The sequence below is a fragment of the Bubalus bubalis genome, chromosome X (genome assembly GCF_019923935.1).
Source record: "Bubalus bubalis isolate 160015118507 breed Murrah chromosome X, NDDB_SH_1, whole genome shotgun sequence".
NCBI lineage: Eukaryota > Metazoa > Chordata > Mammalia > Artiodactyla > Bovidae > Bubalus > Bubalus bubalis.
In genome coordinates, this window is record NC_059181.1 from 126,105,622 (window position 1) to 126,123,639 (window position 18,018).

The 18,018-nt window shown below is 41.1% G+C and overlaps 1 protein-coding gene across 1 annotated transcript in view; it reads left to right on the forward strand.

The window, feature by feature from the left end:
- Positions 1–18,018, forward strand: part of DOCK11 (dedicator of cytokinesis 11) — a 509,230-nt gene that overhangs the window by 104,210 nt on the left and 387,002 nt on the right. The window contains 6 exon segments of the mRNA XM_045164356.1: positions 2–94; positions 2,077–2,200; positions 6,910–7,031; positions 7,626–7,712; positions 10,399–10,488; positions 16,468–16,586. Coding sequence (XP_045020291.1) covers positions 2–94; positions 2,077–2,200; positions 6,910–7,031; positions 7,626–7,712; positions 10,399–10,488; positions 16,468–16,586 — 635 coding nt within the window.

An 18,018-nucleotide genomic window follows, 5' to 3' on the forward strand; every position in this document is an offset into this window, starting at 1 on the left:
GTGTATCTATGGAAAACCTGCAGGGTCTGTCTTTACCACAAATGCTTATGCTGTGGTCTCACATCACAACCAAAATCCAGAGTTCTATGATGAGGTAAAATACATTATTTTCTCACTGAGAAAACGCTGTGGTGGTTGTTTCTTTTCTGTTTGAATCATTTCCAGTCTTGCATCTGCACCTTCAATCCCTGAATGGTTAGTCACATGAAAATAGAAAATGTCATATCAGAATGAAGGGCCACTGCCTGCTTGGTGCCCTTTGGTGACAGTGGAGGCTGGGCCCACAGATAGAAGGGGCTCTGACATGGGATAACATAGGAAACAAATGCCAGACTGGAACAGGACTTCTAGCCCACACTTGGACATCAGCTGGCTCCATGACCTTGAGCAGGTCACTTCCCCTCCCTGAGTCTCCAATTTCCAGAGTTTAAAATAAGACATTTGGAAGGGGTTTTCTGAAGGCCCTCCTAGCTCTTACCTCCTGTAGTTCTGCATGGGAGGGTGCAGCCTGTCTGTAAGTGAAATGCTCTGAGAGACACAGCGGTGTGGCTGGGCCCCCAGAATCCCATCGGCTGCACCAAATGCCTCAGTGCAATATAGACAGAGGCTATCTCCCGGCCTCTGAGCACCTGTCTTCAGTCAGGTTGCCCGATTCTGTTCCTGGATCTCTTTCTTCCCACTTCTCTGTCTCTGCGTGTCTGTGTCCTTCTCAGTGTCTCTCTGAGTGTCTCTGTCAAAACCTCCTCTAGTCTGTGCATAGACAGCTTATCCAAATCCGCAGGCTGCCTTTGATAACCGTGTGTCTCCATGGAGCCTGGGAGTGCATCCCAGGCCAGAAGCTCTGCAGTTTCTGCTTCTCAGACTCCATGTGTCCATCCCTGGCTTGGTCAGAAACCATCCCCCCACCCTGCTGTCCCCGGTTCCCCAGGCCCAGCTGCTGTAGTATGGAGGCCTGAAACCCCAGCCCGGGACTTGCTCAGTCCAGTGCCCCAACCTTTGCAGGGAATGTGTTTTTGCCACCCAGGGAGGGAGTGTGTCCATATTTATGTGCAGCAGAGCATTAGATACCCAGATGGTCTAGATGCTGTGAATAGGCATATTCTGTGGTGAAATATACCTACAACAGAAATTAGTTATCACACCAAAGCCGTGTCTTGTGTGAATGATAATTAGGCCAGATGTCCCATCACCAAGCTATTTAATATATTCCTCTCTATAACCAGTGCCAGTCACTAGAGAGAAAGCTTGTTCATGTAGTAAGTAATCCATGTTAGGAAGCCAGAAACGGACTTTTGAAACATTTGCTATGTATTAACCAGGAAAGTGAGTGTGAGCGTGTATGCTTGCATGGGTTCCTGGGCAGGTCCACGCATGTGCGTTAAATCAATTAAATCTGTGATCTGTCTCCCACATCCTTCCCAGGAGACATTAAAAACATTCACTTGGGTTCTGATTGGCAAATTACTTGAGGTGCTTGTATTAAAGTATTAATTTTTAGCATGAAATTCATGTGTCATGATGATACTTATTTATTCAAGAGTAAAGCTGTGTTTTTCCTCTAAAGAAATTTATACAACTGTAATTTGTGGATTCCATAATACCTCAGGGACTTCTTGCTCATTTATTCATAAAGGCTTTTTTTTTTTTTCACGCAGAGGAGGGCAATGATTTTGAAAAAAAAAAAAAAAACGGCAGGTTTTCAAATTCAGTGCACATTGTAGATGGATTGGATTCACTGACTTAGATTGAATTACATAGTATCTCTGGGCTTTAAGGATGTGGTTTTGATCCAATGTTTCAGAAAATGCTTCTGCAAAGTTGAATCCAGGAGAATCCACAACTCTCCAGGAAGAGTAATAAATCAGCCCTCACAACCCAAGAGAATATTATTGTCAAACTGAAACTGACCAGAAAGGCATTTGGAATATATTTAAATGATATCTATTATTTGACCACTTGACCTGTGATTTAGAAAATTATGTCATTGGAAAAATATGATGAAACAAAGCTAAAGGTCTGACAGTCCCACTTGACGAAGAAAACAATATGCTCTGTATAATTTTGCTTTCATTTCAGATAAAAATTGAGCTTCCCATTCATCTTCATCAAAAACATCATTTGCTTTTCACTTTTTATCACGTAAGTTGTGAAATTAACACAAAGGGAACAACCAAAAAGCAGGACACAGTTGAAACTCCAGGTACGTGTGTTCTTTATTGGAGAATAGTTGATTTACAATGTTGTGTTTGAGGTGTACAGCAACTTGATTCACTTGTACATATATATGCATCTATTCTTTTTTGGATTTTCTTCCCATATGGCTTAAGACAAAGTGTTGAGTAGAATTGCCTGTGCTGTCCAGAAGTCCTTGTTTATAATCCTTTCTATCTATCTATTTATCTATATTTATATCTATGTCTAATCTATCTATAAGTGTGTATCTTTTAGAATTAAAAAAAATTTTAGAGTATAATTGCTTTACAATGTTGTGTTAATTTCTGCTGTACAACAGTGTAAATCAGCTATAGGTATACATATATCCATGCATTCTTTAAATCTTTCTCTCTAGAGCTATTCGAAATGGAGTTGTCTTAGGATATACCGTCTTTCATCAAGCTACAGACCACTTCCCCTTATCAAAAAGTGCATTTCTGAGTTAAAATTTCCTTGCTAAAATATGAATTACATGTTCATTTTATCATCATTTCTACTCAACGTCATGTCCAAATGCTTGCCAGTGTGCTTAGACTACTGTAGGCAACATAAAGTAATATTGTTCTTCTCAGAGAGAAACCCATATTGTGATGCTATATTTTTGTTATTTCTTTTGTGTGGAATGGCCCAGCAAGCAGAATCTTCCAGCTCTACTCATTGAGAAGAGGGAAGTGAGCCCAGAGCCATGGGCATTTTTGAACCCAAGGGAGATTGGAATTCTAGGGAGAAGAGGATAGATTTAACAAACTTGAATAAGCATTGGTAGTGAAGCCCCAATTGTGGTCTCATTCCTCGAGGTTTTAGATAGACCAATGGGAAGCATCCTTGGGAGAATATCACAGGTCCTATGGACATGGCCCATGCCACATCCACTATCTCAGTGTCAGTATGCTTTGGGATTCAAATCCAAGATAGCCTGTGCCAATCTTTTTCTTTCTTTCTTTCTTTTTTTTTTTTTTTAACATTTTTAGTGGAGTTTAGTTGCTTTACAATGTTACATTAGTTTCTATTGTACAGCAAAGTGATTCAGCTATATGTATACATATATCCCCTCTTTGTCATCAGAGAGCATTGAATAGGATTCCTGTGCTATATAGTCTATTTTCATTAGTTAATCCATTGTATACAAGGTAGTATATATATGTCAATCCCAATCTTCCAATTCTTCCCACCACCCCCTCCCACCCTTGGTGTCCATTTGTTTGTTCTGTACATCTGTGTCTCTATTTCTGCTTTGCAAATAGATTCATCTATACCATTTTTCTAGATTCCACACATATGCATTAATATGTGATATTTGTTTTTCTCTTTTTGACTTAGTTCACTCTGTATGACAGCTTCTAGGTCCGTCATGTCTCTGCAAATGGCATAACTTCATTCCTTTTTATGGCTGAGTAATATTTCATCGTATATATGTGCCACATCTTCTTTATTCTTTCCTCTGTTGATGGGCATTCAGGCTGCTTCTGTGTCATTAGCCTGGACCCATCTTAAATTTGCTCATTCACTTGGTAAATATGTCTGCATATCTATTATGTACTAGATATTGTAGTAGGTAATATGGAGAAGACAGTGGAGCATCGAACATAGATGTCATCTTCAGCGAGCACATGGTCCAGTGGGGGAAACAAGATCTATGTAGACATTTATAACACAAGATAGAAAATAGTAGTTACCAATAAAATGGTGCTATGTGATATCAGAGAAGAGCAAGTTATTCTCGGACATCACATAAAATTATTCAGTTCAACTGGTGGAAGGACAAGTGGCTGGGAGTCAGGGAAGGCTTCCAGGAGGAGATGATGTTTGGGTGAGGCATTGAAGGGTGGCATAGAGTTTGATAATGCAGTCATGACAGGAAGGTAGAGGATTCCAGCATGAAGGAATAGCCAGTATAGAGGCAGAGTATTGAGGGATCTGGACAGGGAACCCCAAATAGTTCCATGCACTGGAGCACAGGGAACTGGGGAGGGAAGCATAGGATGCCAGATTGAAAAGGAAGAGTCAGATGATAGAAGGCCCTGAATACCAGGTTGTGGGTTTGATTTTGTTCTGTTACCAATAGGAAATACTGGAGGGTTATAAACACCAGTAGGAGCTGTTTTGCAGGAAATCCAATCAGGCAGCAATATAATGGGTGAGGTGAGGTGGAGCAGGAAGAAGGAAGGAAGGAAACACCAGTTAGGGGGCTGTTTGAAGAGTTCAGGAGAGGAAGGGGACCACAGTGGGGCTGTAATGGCGGGTGGGTGGGGGCAGGTGGTGAGGGTGGAGAAAAAGACAATTGCAGAGGAATATACTGGGCCTGGCAAGTGATTGGCCTCTAGAGAGATGATTCAAAGTTAGCACTGAAGTTTCAAAACTGGAAAGAAGGTATTGCCGAGTAGCAGAGTTATGCCTAGGGCTGGTGGGTTTTGACTGATGTTGAGTTTGCAATGTTAGTGACACATCTGAGTGATGCCCAGCAGGCAGCAGTATTGAATATTAGGAGAGCCCCTTTGTGGATAGTGTGTCCTTGTTCTAGATCCCCATAGAAATTGCAGTTCGTTTAGGGTAGTGACCTTGCAGGTTGAGAAGAAATCTAGCAGAATAATGAGACAGTGAGGTACATGACAGTGTACCTCCTGAGGAAACAAACAAATGTTGTCTTATCCAGATCCTAGACAGAAGTGGGCAAGATGCTCAGTAGAGCATGAGGTGGTTATTTTCTTGCTACTCATCAGTTTTTAAAATATATATATTAAAGTTTTTTTGAAGTATTATTGATTTATAATGTTTCAGGTGTACAGCAAAGTGACTCAGTTATACATACATATGTATATATACACACATATCCATTCTTTTTCAGATTCTTTTCCATTATAGGTTATTACAGGGTATTGGACATAGTTCCCTGTGCTGTATACAGCAGGTGCTAGTTTTTAAAATCTATTTTATAGACAGTAGTGTATCTGTTAATCCCAAACTCCTCCTCAGCACTCATCACTTTTAACTGTCCATCCTTTAAGTGATTTCACACCTTTGAGGCAGATGGTGTGTGCTTGACATTGTACCTTTATAGCTTCCAAACATTCTAGATGAGTTTTGACTAAGAGACACACTTGGCCATGCTCTGATTGATTTGCAGTGCAAAAAATGTTGCCCAATCAATTCCATAGAGACAGAAAGTAGATCAGTGGCTGTCCGGGACTTGAAGAAGAGGAAATAGAACGTGACTTCTGTGGGGTATGGAGTTCCTTTTGGGGGTGATAAAAAAGTTTTGGAATTAGATAGTGGCAATAGATGTAGAGCTGTGTGAATATACTAAGAACCATTGAATTGTATACTTTAAATAGATTAATTGTAAGGCATCTGAATTATATGTCAATAAAAATTTATGTAAGGAAAAAATATCCCTGAAAAATAAGAAATATCTTTTCCTTTTCCTGCTTTCTGGACTGGAAACCTTTTGTCATTTGTCTGATTTTCAGTTTAACTACTTTGACAGAGTCCTTTTGAATGGTTCTTCTGCTCATGTTACTTTTCTCTGCTTTTTCTAAAAGAAAAGCCCTGGGTAAAGCATTTCTGAAGCTGTACTAGTGAAGATGCCCTGCAGGCGTGTTTTGGCGTCTGAGAAAGCCATTCAGTCTACTTGGAGAATGCAACGTATCAGTCTCTTTAAGAATTAAAGCTTTGCCAAATTAGACACGTTCTAACCAGATTTGTGTTGACTTTTGTGTTCACACTGTAAACACACGCACACATCGTGCGCACACACACACACCCACACACTCACACAAAGAATTTTAAAGCATCAGAAGGCAGTGGCTTTCAAAAGTACTCTCGAGCCAACACCCTCCCTCATATGCCAGAACTCAGTTCAGAGCAATCCTTTTTACAGCTAAGTTATAAACACTTGAAGTCCAGAGTAATCTCTATAATGGAAATACTGACACTGCTTGACTTGAGCAACACAGATGGCTCTGGCTTTTTTAGCTTAGAACATGATGAGTTTTCTAATAAGAAGCCAAGAGGCTCTTTGGGGTAGAACTGTTAAGAAATGTAGAGACTGGGGAGGGAAATCTCTCAGTGATTCCAGTTATAAGTACTGTGCTGTGGCTGTATTCTCTTGCTACCTCTCTTCCTTCTGTAATCAGGAAAACCGCCCAACCAAATACTGCTGTGTATAAATAGAACGTAACCCTGACGTGTGACCTTCATTTTCCATAGTCCTTTACTTACCCTAGGGTTGCTGGAAGAAATTTTGCAACATGGTGATTGCTGTCTGATTATAGTCTCAGATATGAGACTGTAAGGGTGGACAAGAGACATCTGAATCTTTTAAAAAATAAGTCTACCAAAATGCTCCCTAGTATGTCAAGATAATGAAATGGATGCACTTTAAAAGCTTTCAAGTGTTTTGGTATATCAGCTCACTTTGGTCTTTCAATCACTATTCTATAGAAGAGCTGGGTGTTATTGTTCCTATTGTTATAGTCAAGGAGGTAGCGTGAATAACCTGTTAGTGGCCAGGCTAGGATTAGGAAGCCATCCAAAGTCATTTTTTTTCCCCCAGTGCTTGGATGCCCAACACCTGGACTCTCATATACAAACCCCTGGGAGTATCACCAGCCCTACCCTGCTCCCCAGTGACCAGATATTTGTGTAGCTAATTGCATCTGTGATTTCATTTCTCATGGTTGATTATTGTCTTGGCAGTTGGCTTTGCCTGGGTACCTTTACTGAAGGATGGTAGAATCATCACATTGGAGCAGCAGCTGCCAGTTTCCGCCAATCTTCCCCCAGGCTACATGAATCTGAATGATGCAGAATCCAGAAGGGTAGGAAAATATCTGTATTTGTTGAAGAAATCATGATGAAATGTTATTTTTGCCTTCTTTTAAAAAATGTTATTGAAGTATAGTTGATTTAGTGTCATGTTATTTTCTGCTGTACAGCAAAGTGATTCAGTTTTCCGTATATGATGAAATGTTTAAAAAATAGAATACTGTTGGCGTATTGGATGGTTTAGTGTGGTTGATAGCTACTCAGAGTGTGGTTTGAGGGCTGATGCTGGTCCACAACAAAGATAAGTATGGAAAACGAGTGTTGGGAAGTTTCTATCATAGTTTGACAAAGTAACCTCATGTCAGTTGATTCCAGTAACTTAAAATGGGACTCTGATTTTGTGCATGATAAAAAAATTCCTTCATATAGTCATTTTTATTGTCATTAGGAAAAGTATCCACCTGCAAAGGATGGGAACTTCAAAATGATTTAGGATACATTTATTTTAAAGGCAGGTTATTTTCTCCAATAATTCCCTATGTCTGAAACTAGCACATTTGTTTCTGAGAAAAATGTTGAAATACATATATTGCTCATCTGTCCATTACTATGGTACAAAAACTCACATGTATGTTTTCTGTTCCCAGCAATCGAATGTGGATATTAAGTGGGTAGATGGTGCAAAGCCTTTGTTGAAGATCAAAAGCCACTTGGAGTCTACCATTTACACTCAAGTAAGTTGCATCCCATGAATTTGTCAAAAATTTTTTTTGGCCATGCCACGTGGCATGTGGGACCTTAGTTCCCCAGCCAGGGATCAAACCCATGCCTCCTACTTTGGAAGTGAGGAGTCTTAACCACTGGACCATAAGGGAAGTCCCTGAATTTTGTTAATTTTAATACTTGAGGTTTTTTTCTTGATTAAAATAGATTATATTCATTTCTACAGCCTTAGAGAAGTTGTGGCCTGAAACACTTTCTCATTAGTTAATAACACCATTCTTAATAATAGCTCAAATTTTTAAATTCTTCTCAAATGACCAAATCCTTTTATTTCCATTGACTGATTAGAATCTTCCAAACCTCTGAAAAAAATGTGGAGGCTATTATCACCATTTTTAAACCATATATTTTTTTTGAGCTGTTTTAGATTTACAGAAAAATTATGAGGATAGTGCAGCTACCTCCCATATGCCCTATACCAAGTTTCCTCTAGCATTAACATTTAACATGAGTGTGACACCCTTGTTACAACTTTTGAAGCAGTATTGAGACATAATCATTAGCTGAAGTCTGGCCTTTATTCAGATTTCCTTAGTTTTTACCTATTAGTACCCCTTTTCAGTTTCAGGATTCTATCCAGGATTGTTATCACATTCCCTTAGGCTCTTGGCCGTGACAAGTTCTGAGGGTTTCGTTGCTTTGGGTGACGTTGTCAGTTTTCAGAACTACTGGTACTTTGCAGATGCCCCTCTGTTGGAATTAGTCTGATGTTTTTCTTATGGTTAGACTGGAGCTGAACACAGAAGTTGGCAGTCAGTGGATCAGGGTTAGCTACTACAGTTTGCTCTTAGACTCAGCATCCTTGAAATTAGAATCAAGTATCTGTGAGACACCTCAAGCACCATTTGAAAAATCATGGTAGAGAAGGCGAAGTCCACACTCCTTGGTGCAGCCCTCTCAGGTTTCCTTGGCCATTCCATCCTTTTATAGGAAAAGAAACAGGGGCTCAGTCAGGTTAAAAGATTTACCCAAGGTCCCACAGATCATAATTAGAGGAAGCAGGTCAAAATCCGATTTCCATTTTTTTCTCTTTAATCCCTTTTGTTAAAATTGGAGGATAATTTCTTTACATTGTTGTGATAGTTTCTGCTGTACCACAACGTGTATCAGCTACGCATGCTTTCTCAGTTGCTTCAGTTGTGTCCGACTCTTTGCGACCCTATGGGCTGTAACCCACCAGGCTCCTCTGTCCATGGGATTCTCCAGGCAAGAATACTGGAGCGGGTTGCCATCCCCTTCTCCAGGGGATCTTTCCAACCCAGGGATTGAACCCAAGTCTCTCGCATCTTCTGCATTGTAGGTGGATTCTTTAGCAGTGGCGCCACTTGGGAAGCCTGAATCAGCTATATGTATACATATATCCTCTCCCTCTTGGACCTCCCTCCGCGCCTCCCCGCCCCGACACCAACTCTCATCCCTCTAGGTCATCACAGAGCACAAAGCTGAGGTCCCCGTGCTATATGGCAGCTTCCCACTAGCTAGCTATTTTACACATGATTGTGTATATATGTCAATTCTACTTTCTCAGTTCATCCAGAATTTCTTGATTCTGATTCCTGAGACAGTCTGTGCTATCCACAGATTCAGTGTCTGTAGATTTCACATAGGACAGTTGGACGCTGGCTGCCGCAGGGTCAGGTGACTCCCTTTTCTTCACCTGTCAGTTCAGACCTCTCTTTCTGCTTGTTCCATTAAAATATAGAAGCGGCCCAACTTCAGAGATGACATTACTGAAAAAAGGAAACAAATATTGGACTCAGTTCAGTTCAGTTCAGTCGCTCAGTTGTGTCCGACTTTTTGCGACCCCATGAATCGCAGCACGCCAGGCCTCCCTGTCCATCACCAACTCCCGGAGTTCACTCAGACTCACATCCATCGAGTCAGTGATGCCATCCAGCCATCTCATCCTCTGTCGTCCCCTTCTCCTCCTGCCCCCAATCCCTCCCAGCATCAGAGTCTTTTCCAATGAGTCAACTCTTCGCATGAGGTGGCCAAAGTACTGGAGTTTCAGCTTTAGCATCATTCCTTCCAAAGAAATCCCAGGGCTGATCTCCTTCAGAATGGACTGGTTGGATCTCCTTGCAGTCCAAGGGACTCTCAAGAGTCTTCTCCAACACCACAGTTCAAAAGCATCAATTCTTCAGTGCTCAGCCTTCTTCACAGTCCAACTCTCACAGTCATACATGACCACTGGAAAAACCATAGCCTTGACTAGATGGACCTTTGTTGGCAAAGTAATGTCTCTGCTTTTCAATATGCTATCTGGGTTGGTCATAACTTTCCTTCCAAGGAGTAAGCGTCTTTTAATTTCATGGCTGCAGTCACCATCTGCAGTGATTTTGGAGCCCCCCAAAATAAAGTCTGACACTGTTGGGCATAAATGGTGGCCTACCCGGTGCGCTGAGATGCATGCTGAATGGGCCTGGTTCGCTGTTTTGTGTGTGGATTTGAGAGGACTCTGGGACTCAAGGAGGAACATGTGTGTTAGTGGCTGTAGATGCTGAGTCGGGTCATTAGAAGACCTGGGGAAACAGGCTTGCAAGATTCCGAGTGGGAGGACGGGTGGTAGAGGTGGAGATCCTGTGTTTTGTGGGTAATGAATCAAATTTCATATGGCTGTATCCATCTGGTTTTCAGGATCTGCACGTGCACAAATTCTTCCAGCATTGCCAACTGATTCAGTCAGGCTCGAAAGAAGTTCCTGGGGAGCTCATTAAATATTTAAAGGTAAATGAACAGCAGCTTTCTGTGAAAGGTTTGTTTTTCTTGTCTTTTGGTTGCCACATTTTTGATGTGGGGGGCCAAAAAAAAATGAATATTTGAAAATACTTTTGGTTGCAAATCCTCAAGAGAGCACATTCTACTATGTCCTTTTCCATCAAGTGGCTGTTTAGAAGCACACAACAGAAGCGTGGCATTAGGAAGAGAATGTTTTAGCCAGAATTCAACAACATACTTAAAAAAAAATCTCATGAAAATGTTTATTTTGGGCCCATAGATTGATTTTTCCAGGTCTTTTCTCATCTTGCTGACAGCCCAGTAAAGGTAGAGAATGCTGCGGAGAAAAAGGCCAGGAGAAATGGAGTCAATTTTACTTGGAATACAATGTGAAATGGTTCCTGGGTCCGTAGGTGAAAGAGTATCAAAAGGGTCAGCTGATAAGAGGGAACCTAGTTGCTACATGGTGCATAGGAGTCACAAGAAACGCCATATTTTATCAAAAGCATTGAGAATCCAAGATTCCGTTTATTCCTTAACATGGTGGGACAAAGCACATGTCATAAGACCCAGCTGACAGTAGCTTTTCTCTTGGCTGCTCCTTCAGTAGATCAGCCATGGCCAGTCTGAGGAGTTTTGATTTTAAATGAAGTCCTCTACAGGATTTCCCTTTCGACATATGTTAATAATGAATGATGTGAAACGAACAAAAATACTCATTTCTTTCAGAGAGGCAATGTGAATGAGGTAACACATGTATGGGTTCTGGAATCACAAACTGAGCTTGTACCCCAGCTCTGTCACTTGTTAGCTCTGTGATTGACCTTGACCAAGTTACTTAACTTCTCCAAGCTTTTGTTTTTTCTTCTGTCTCATAAATATAACAGTAATACCCACTTGCACGGTGATTGTGAGGCCTCAGTGAGACAGGGCATCTGCTGTGTATTATTCATTACACACTTTTTTCTTGAGTACCTCCTGTGGGCCAGGCTTCATTCTAAACATGAGGAGGATAAGTGAAGAAAACAGACAATATCCCTATTTTCAAGGAGCTTACTTTGTTGTAGAGACAGATGGACACTAAACACATAAATGAATAAATATATACATCTGCAGTCATGGTTCCAGGACCCTCCCTAGATACCAGAGATTCTCAAGTCCCTTGCAGTCAGCTCTCCATATCTGCAGATGTGAAATATGTGGAGATGGAGGGTCAACTGTATATCTTATGTCAGTTGGTAATAAGTACTATAAAGAAAACCAAAATATAGGAAGGGAAATAAGGAGTGATAAGGCTCTCTTTTTTAGATTGTCAACAAGGAGGTCTCCAGTAAAGAGACCTAAAGGAAAGGAGGGTGCCAGCCATGTGGAATTGTGGGCAAGGGCTGGGAACAGCAAGGGCAAAGGCCCCAAGGAGCTTACTTGGTGTGTTCCAGAAACAGGAGGAGTTCCAGTGTGGCTGGCACATGAAAGGATAGGCCGCCCCATTGGAAAAGATAGCTGGGTTACTGGTCCGGTAGGGCTTCATAAGCTATGATGAGATGGGAAGCTGTGAACAAAGGAGTGTGATGTAATGTGACTTTGATTTTTAAAGAATCATCCTGCTTACCATACAGAAAATAGATTGTTGGAAAGGTAGAATCAGGCAGGTAGCCGATAAATGGTGGCTTTTATTCTTAATTAGCATTAAGAAGTACAGTAAGTCATCTAATTTCAAGTCCTTATCTTGGGTAATATCTAGAATCCCGCTCTATATGTGAATGCCTTGTCTGCTCAGATCTGTGGTTTTATTCTTCCACTGGGGAAGCTTTGTAAAAGTTTTAACAAAATTAAATTTCCTGTATTGATATTCTTAGAATGGAGGGGAAAGAAAGGTATTCATATTTGTGTTTTTAAGGGTGTGGAATTTCTGTTAGTTCTGTGACCTGTGCTCGCCCTCTAGTGGCAATGAATGAAATGCCATGTGTTTATAGAATGCCAAACTCCTGTATGGAATGTTAGTGCTAAAAGGTATCTTTAGGGATACTTTTTTTGCAGATGAGGACACTGAGGCCTGAGGACAGAGATTTGCCAGTGGTTATTCAGCTGGTTAGTAGGAGATCAGAGCCGAGCATGTCTTTTGATGGGTCTTTTGACTCCTAGCCCCGTGTACTTTTTATCAAACCTTGCTATCTCTTGTCCTTGTAAATGACATTGTTTAATCACTTCATGTAACCATCCACATGCTGAGCTTATTATGTGTTCAGTATTTTCCTAGATGCTGTGTCTTGCAAAGAAGAATAACTTAGGCTATTTTCCATAGGGATCTTATGACCAGTCGAGAGGGGCCCACTTAAGTCAAATGACAATATAAGTCAGTAGTACAAATAATCGTCCAAAGCAATATGTAACTAAATGTCAAATGCATGATACAGGATATAAATGCTCAGAGTTCACAAAACTGTGGAACCACTGAGACTAGAGGGTTCCCATCTTTATCCCTTTGATTCCTTCATTTATTCAGTCATCCCCCAAATAATTATTGAGTACCTACCATGGGGCCAGATATTGTACTGGATGCTGGGAATATAATTGGAGTAATTCAGACAACATACCTACTCCAGTTGGGGGAGAGGGATTATAAAGAAGTCCCATTAGATAGGGATGAGTACTGTGAAGAAAACAGAACAGGTTAAATCTTAACATTCAGAAAACTAAGATCATGACATCCAGTCCCATCACTTCATGGCAAATAGATGGGGAAACAGTGGAAACAGTGGCTGACTTTATTTTTGGGGGCTCTAAAATCACTGCAGATGGTGATTGCAGCCATGAAATTAAAACACGCTTACTCCTTGGAAGGAGAGTTATGACCAACCTAGACAGCTTACTAAAAAGCAGAGATATTACTTTGTCAACAAAGGTCCGTCTAGTCAAGGCTATGGTTTTTCCAGTAGTCATGTATGGATGTGAGAGTTGGACTATAAAGAAAGCTGAGTGCAGAAGAATTAATGCTTTTGAACTGTGGTGTTGGAGAAGACTCTTGAGCGTCCCTTGGACTGCAAAGGAGATCCAACCAGTCCATCTTACAGGAAATTGATCCTGGATGTTCATTGGAAGGACTGATGTTGAAGCTGAAACTCCAATACTTTGGCCACCTGATGCGAAGAGCTGACTCATTTGAAAAGACCCTGATGTTGGAAAAGATTGAAGGCAGGAGGAGAAGGGGATGACAGAGGATGAGATGGTTAGATGGCATCACTGACTCAATGGACATGGGTTTGGGTGAATTCTGGGAGTTGGTGATGGACAGGGAGGCCTGGTGTGCTGTGGTTCATGGGGTCACAAAGAGTCGGATGTGACTGAGTGACTGAACTGAATGGGCTCTAATGTGACCAGGAGTGCAGTCAAGATGGGAGTTGTCAGGGAAGACCTGTCTGAGGAGTTGATGACATTTCAAGCTGAAAAGAACTGATGAGGGGAAGACAGCCATAGATGATAAAACTGTGTAAAAGGATGAAAGACTATTGCAGCAGGTGTAAACACCTTGCAATGGGATGTGTGAGACAGCAAAAAAAGCAAAGACAGCATAGCTAGAGCACACTGAACAGCAAGGAGCAGGGGATGGCCCCAGATGAGTGGGGGATGGGGAACCCTTCATAGCTTTTTGTTCGTGGCAATTGGTTTTGTTTGTAATAGAGGGAAATGGCATTGTTGAACTTGCCTTTCAAAAAGAACCCTCTGGCTGCTGGGTAGAGAATAAATTCTCTGTGTAGAGAAACGGTACTGGTACAGGGAGACCACTTCTGCAAGGAATGCCCATCTCTCTTTTTTCTACCTGATGTGATCCTACTTAACCTTGAACCTTAGAACCTCCGTCCTCTGAAGTGTGTGACATTCCCTCTTCACTTGCAGACACAATTGCTTCTTCTTCTGTGCATTTACTGTGTACTGTTTACTGTTTGTGTCACAGCGATTCGGTTCCATGTGTTTTCCTTCCATTGTCTGTGAACTGCTTGATGATAGGAACCACGTCCATTTGATGTGCTTGGCAATCGGAAGTTCATTCAGTATGAAAAGTGAAAAAAGTGAAAGTCACTCACTCATGTCCAACTCTTTGTGACCCTGTGGACTATACAGTCCATGGAATTCTCCAGGCCAGAATACTGGAGTGGGTAGCAGTTCCCTTCTCCAGTGGAATCTTCCCAACCCAGGTCTCCTGCATTGTAGGCGGATTCTTTACCAGCTGAGCCACAAGGGAAGCCCATTCGGTATACCTTTATTCAGTATACCTTTATTGAATGAGTGCATGAATGGCTTCACTGAAGTCGAGGGTGAACTTGACTGGGAAGGCTAGGACTTTGCTAAAAAAATATGAACAAAGGCACAAAGGTAGGCATGCATTTGACAATTTCAAGGAGCAGAGCAGTCAAGACGCCAGTTTGGCCTCATGAAGAATGGTGAATGTTAAGGCTTAAAATGTAAGTTGGGTTTTAAGTAACTTAGACTTAATAGCCTGGGTCAGGTTTTCTCCAACTTGGCACTGTTGGCATTTGAGGCAGGATGGGTCTTTGTGGTAAAGGACTGTCCTATGCATTGGAGGGTGCTTAGAAGCACTTCTGGCCTATCCACTAGATGTCAGTAGCACCTCCTCAGTCGTGACAACTGAAAATGTCTCTGGACGTTGCTGGATGGCTTGGAGGGATGGGGTGGTGAAGGGGTCTCTGGTTGAGAACCACTGCCCTAGCTAATGGAGAGGCATCAAAAATTTTTTTGATGGTGGCAGAAAGTGGCCTGATGTAACCACTACTTGAGGAGGATTGAGTTTTGGAAATGAGAGTTAAATATACTGAGATTGAAGAGAAACTGTACATAGCCCTACTATTAATGGAAAATTACTGGACTATTTTGGTTATAGGTTATAGTCCTGAAAACAGGGTGATGGCTGTATGGGTAGAAGAGAGAGGGCAAAACATTCGGAAAAACCTGAAGGAAAGACTAGAGGTTCCCTGAGCTCAGTTTTTTGCATTAGCTATCTGATTGAAGAGAAGCTGTCCAGAAATCTAAGAGGTCACTGTTGAGATGAGAGAGGCCTGAAGAGGGAGGGTGAGCGTAAGGATGGAAACATGGGGCACTCTGAAAGATGAATATTGTGTTCCTTAGGATACAGACTTGTCTGACCATCTCTGTCTTTCCCAGGCACTAAATATTGAACTGGTGTTCAATATGTAGAAGGTGCTCAGTGAGGTGGTTTTTGGTTGGCCAACTGACTGAGTGAGTGAATGAATGAATGTGTGAATGAAGGAAGGAGAGAAGGAAGAAGAAAGACATTTTAATTATTGGGCTGGCCAAGAGTTTGTTTGGGTTTCTCCATAAGCTGTATAGAAAAACCTGAACGAACTCTTTGGCCAACCCAATATTTTGCTGCTTGTATCACTTCTCTGTATACATGGATATATTTCTTCTTTCTGATGTTAATGTGCCAATCAGTAGAGGTAGGGTGTTAGCACTTTGAAGAAATGTACTGTGAGGATGTTAGAATGCAGAACTGCCTCAGTTTGTGGACGGAACCAGTATAAAGCCAACCATACATAGAAATACACTTTATTGAATTCCATTCTCACTGCAAAGTGATGACCCACTTTCCCCTGTAAAACATACGAATGCTGGGGGCTGGTAGGCCAGTCTCCAGTACCTCCAAACATGCCTGCTCCCCAGCGCAGTTGTTGGTTTACCAAGAGTCGGTCACCTTTATTCTAAAACCTGTTGATCCCAGTTATACTTGTTATCTTCAATAGAGTATTTAATATTAAAGGAACTAACAAAATCTGAGTGCCAAAATAGAGATGTGTATAAAGTAATTGACAAAGTCCCCTATCCCTGGAAGCATGTGTTTAAAGTGAGCTTATATTCGAGTGAATGTATTTATCATTACTTAATTTTTGGTTGTTTCACCTTTGCAAGTTATATCATACTTTGATTTTCATAACTAATAATGACTTATTTTAGTGTTTGCATGCCATGGAGATCCAAGTCATGATACAGTTTCTACCTGTAATTCTTATGCAACTCTTCCAAGTTCTCACAAACATGACCCATGAAGATGACGTTCCTTTCAACTGCACCATGTGAGTTTCGGTGTTACAATATGAAGAATCAACTTTTGTTTCCTTTTGCATTTCTTCATTTATCTTCCAAATTAGAACCCCAAAGGCAGAAGCCTAATATAACTTTTCTCTAGTTTCTTTCTTCTTGGACTGAGGGACTCATATCCCCGGGGATAGATGGTACCAGAAATCATAGGATAAGTTTACTGTGTTTTCCTCAACCAGGGGTTCTAAAACTGCTGCATGTTAGAGCAACCTGGGAAGCTTTTTAAAATATCTGTTCCCAGACCATACATCATACCAGTTAAACCTAAATCTCTGAGAGCAGAACTCAGCATTGTCTTTTTTTTTTTTTTTTCTAAAGTTTCCATAATGATGCCCTAATGCAATGGAGTTTGAGAATCACGCCCTTGACCAGTATTGTCCAATAGAATTTTCTTCAGTCATGGAAATGTTCTATACCTGTACTGCCCAATATGGTAGCCATTAGTCATATTTAGCTGTTGAACTCTTGAAATGTGGCTGGTGTAACTGAGGATCGGAATTTTTCATGGTAGTTAATTTGTTTACATCACCACTTGTGACTAGCAGCTCTCACATTGGACAGAGTGGCCCTAGGCCATTAGTTTCTACTCACAAGAATAAGAGTGTTCTTTTTATAGGAAAACAAACAAGGATATATTGTAGAGTAGGATGCAAAATGCACTTAATTTTTGAAAATAAAACAGGGGTTTAAAAAAATTATAAGCTCACTGCTGGGTATTTCTGGCTTTGCTGCTTCTGCTGTTGCCACAGCGTCTCTGGAGCCTCAGCGTTCAGGCTCCACACACCCGCATACTGTTTGCTCTTCTCTGCTATTGAGGGTAGTCTGGTTGCTAATTTAAGAAGCATTATTCTAGTCCAGTGGTTCTCAAAAAACGTGATTCCCAGACCAGCAGCATCAATACACCTGGAAGCTTATTAAAAATGCTAATCATGGAACTTCACCCCAGACCTAAAAAATCAGAAACTCTGGGAGAGGGGTGAGCACTCTGCCCTCTAGGTGTTTCTGATGCATGCTAAACTTGCAGAACCACTGCTGGCTTCATAACTTTAAAACTTTCTATGAATCTTAGATTTGCTTCCAATTTTAATTCATCTCATTATACCTGCTTTGTCTTGCCCTTCCCTTCCCCCCATCTGTTGACATGTTTAACATTCTTTCCTATTATTTTCCTTTGATTTTTACTAGAGGGGATTTCAATATTTACCTTACTGAAGGCTTTTTACTATATGGTAGCTATGAACATACTTCAAATGTGATTTAGAAAGGAGATGAAAAGAAATATCTTGGTTGCCAAAGTAAAACATCCTTCTTTGGACCCAAGAAATGTATTTTACAAAGCCCTGAACATGTTACATGCTGAGATCTTTGTTGGATCCAAACTAAGATGCCATTTAATACTTTCATTAT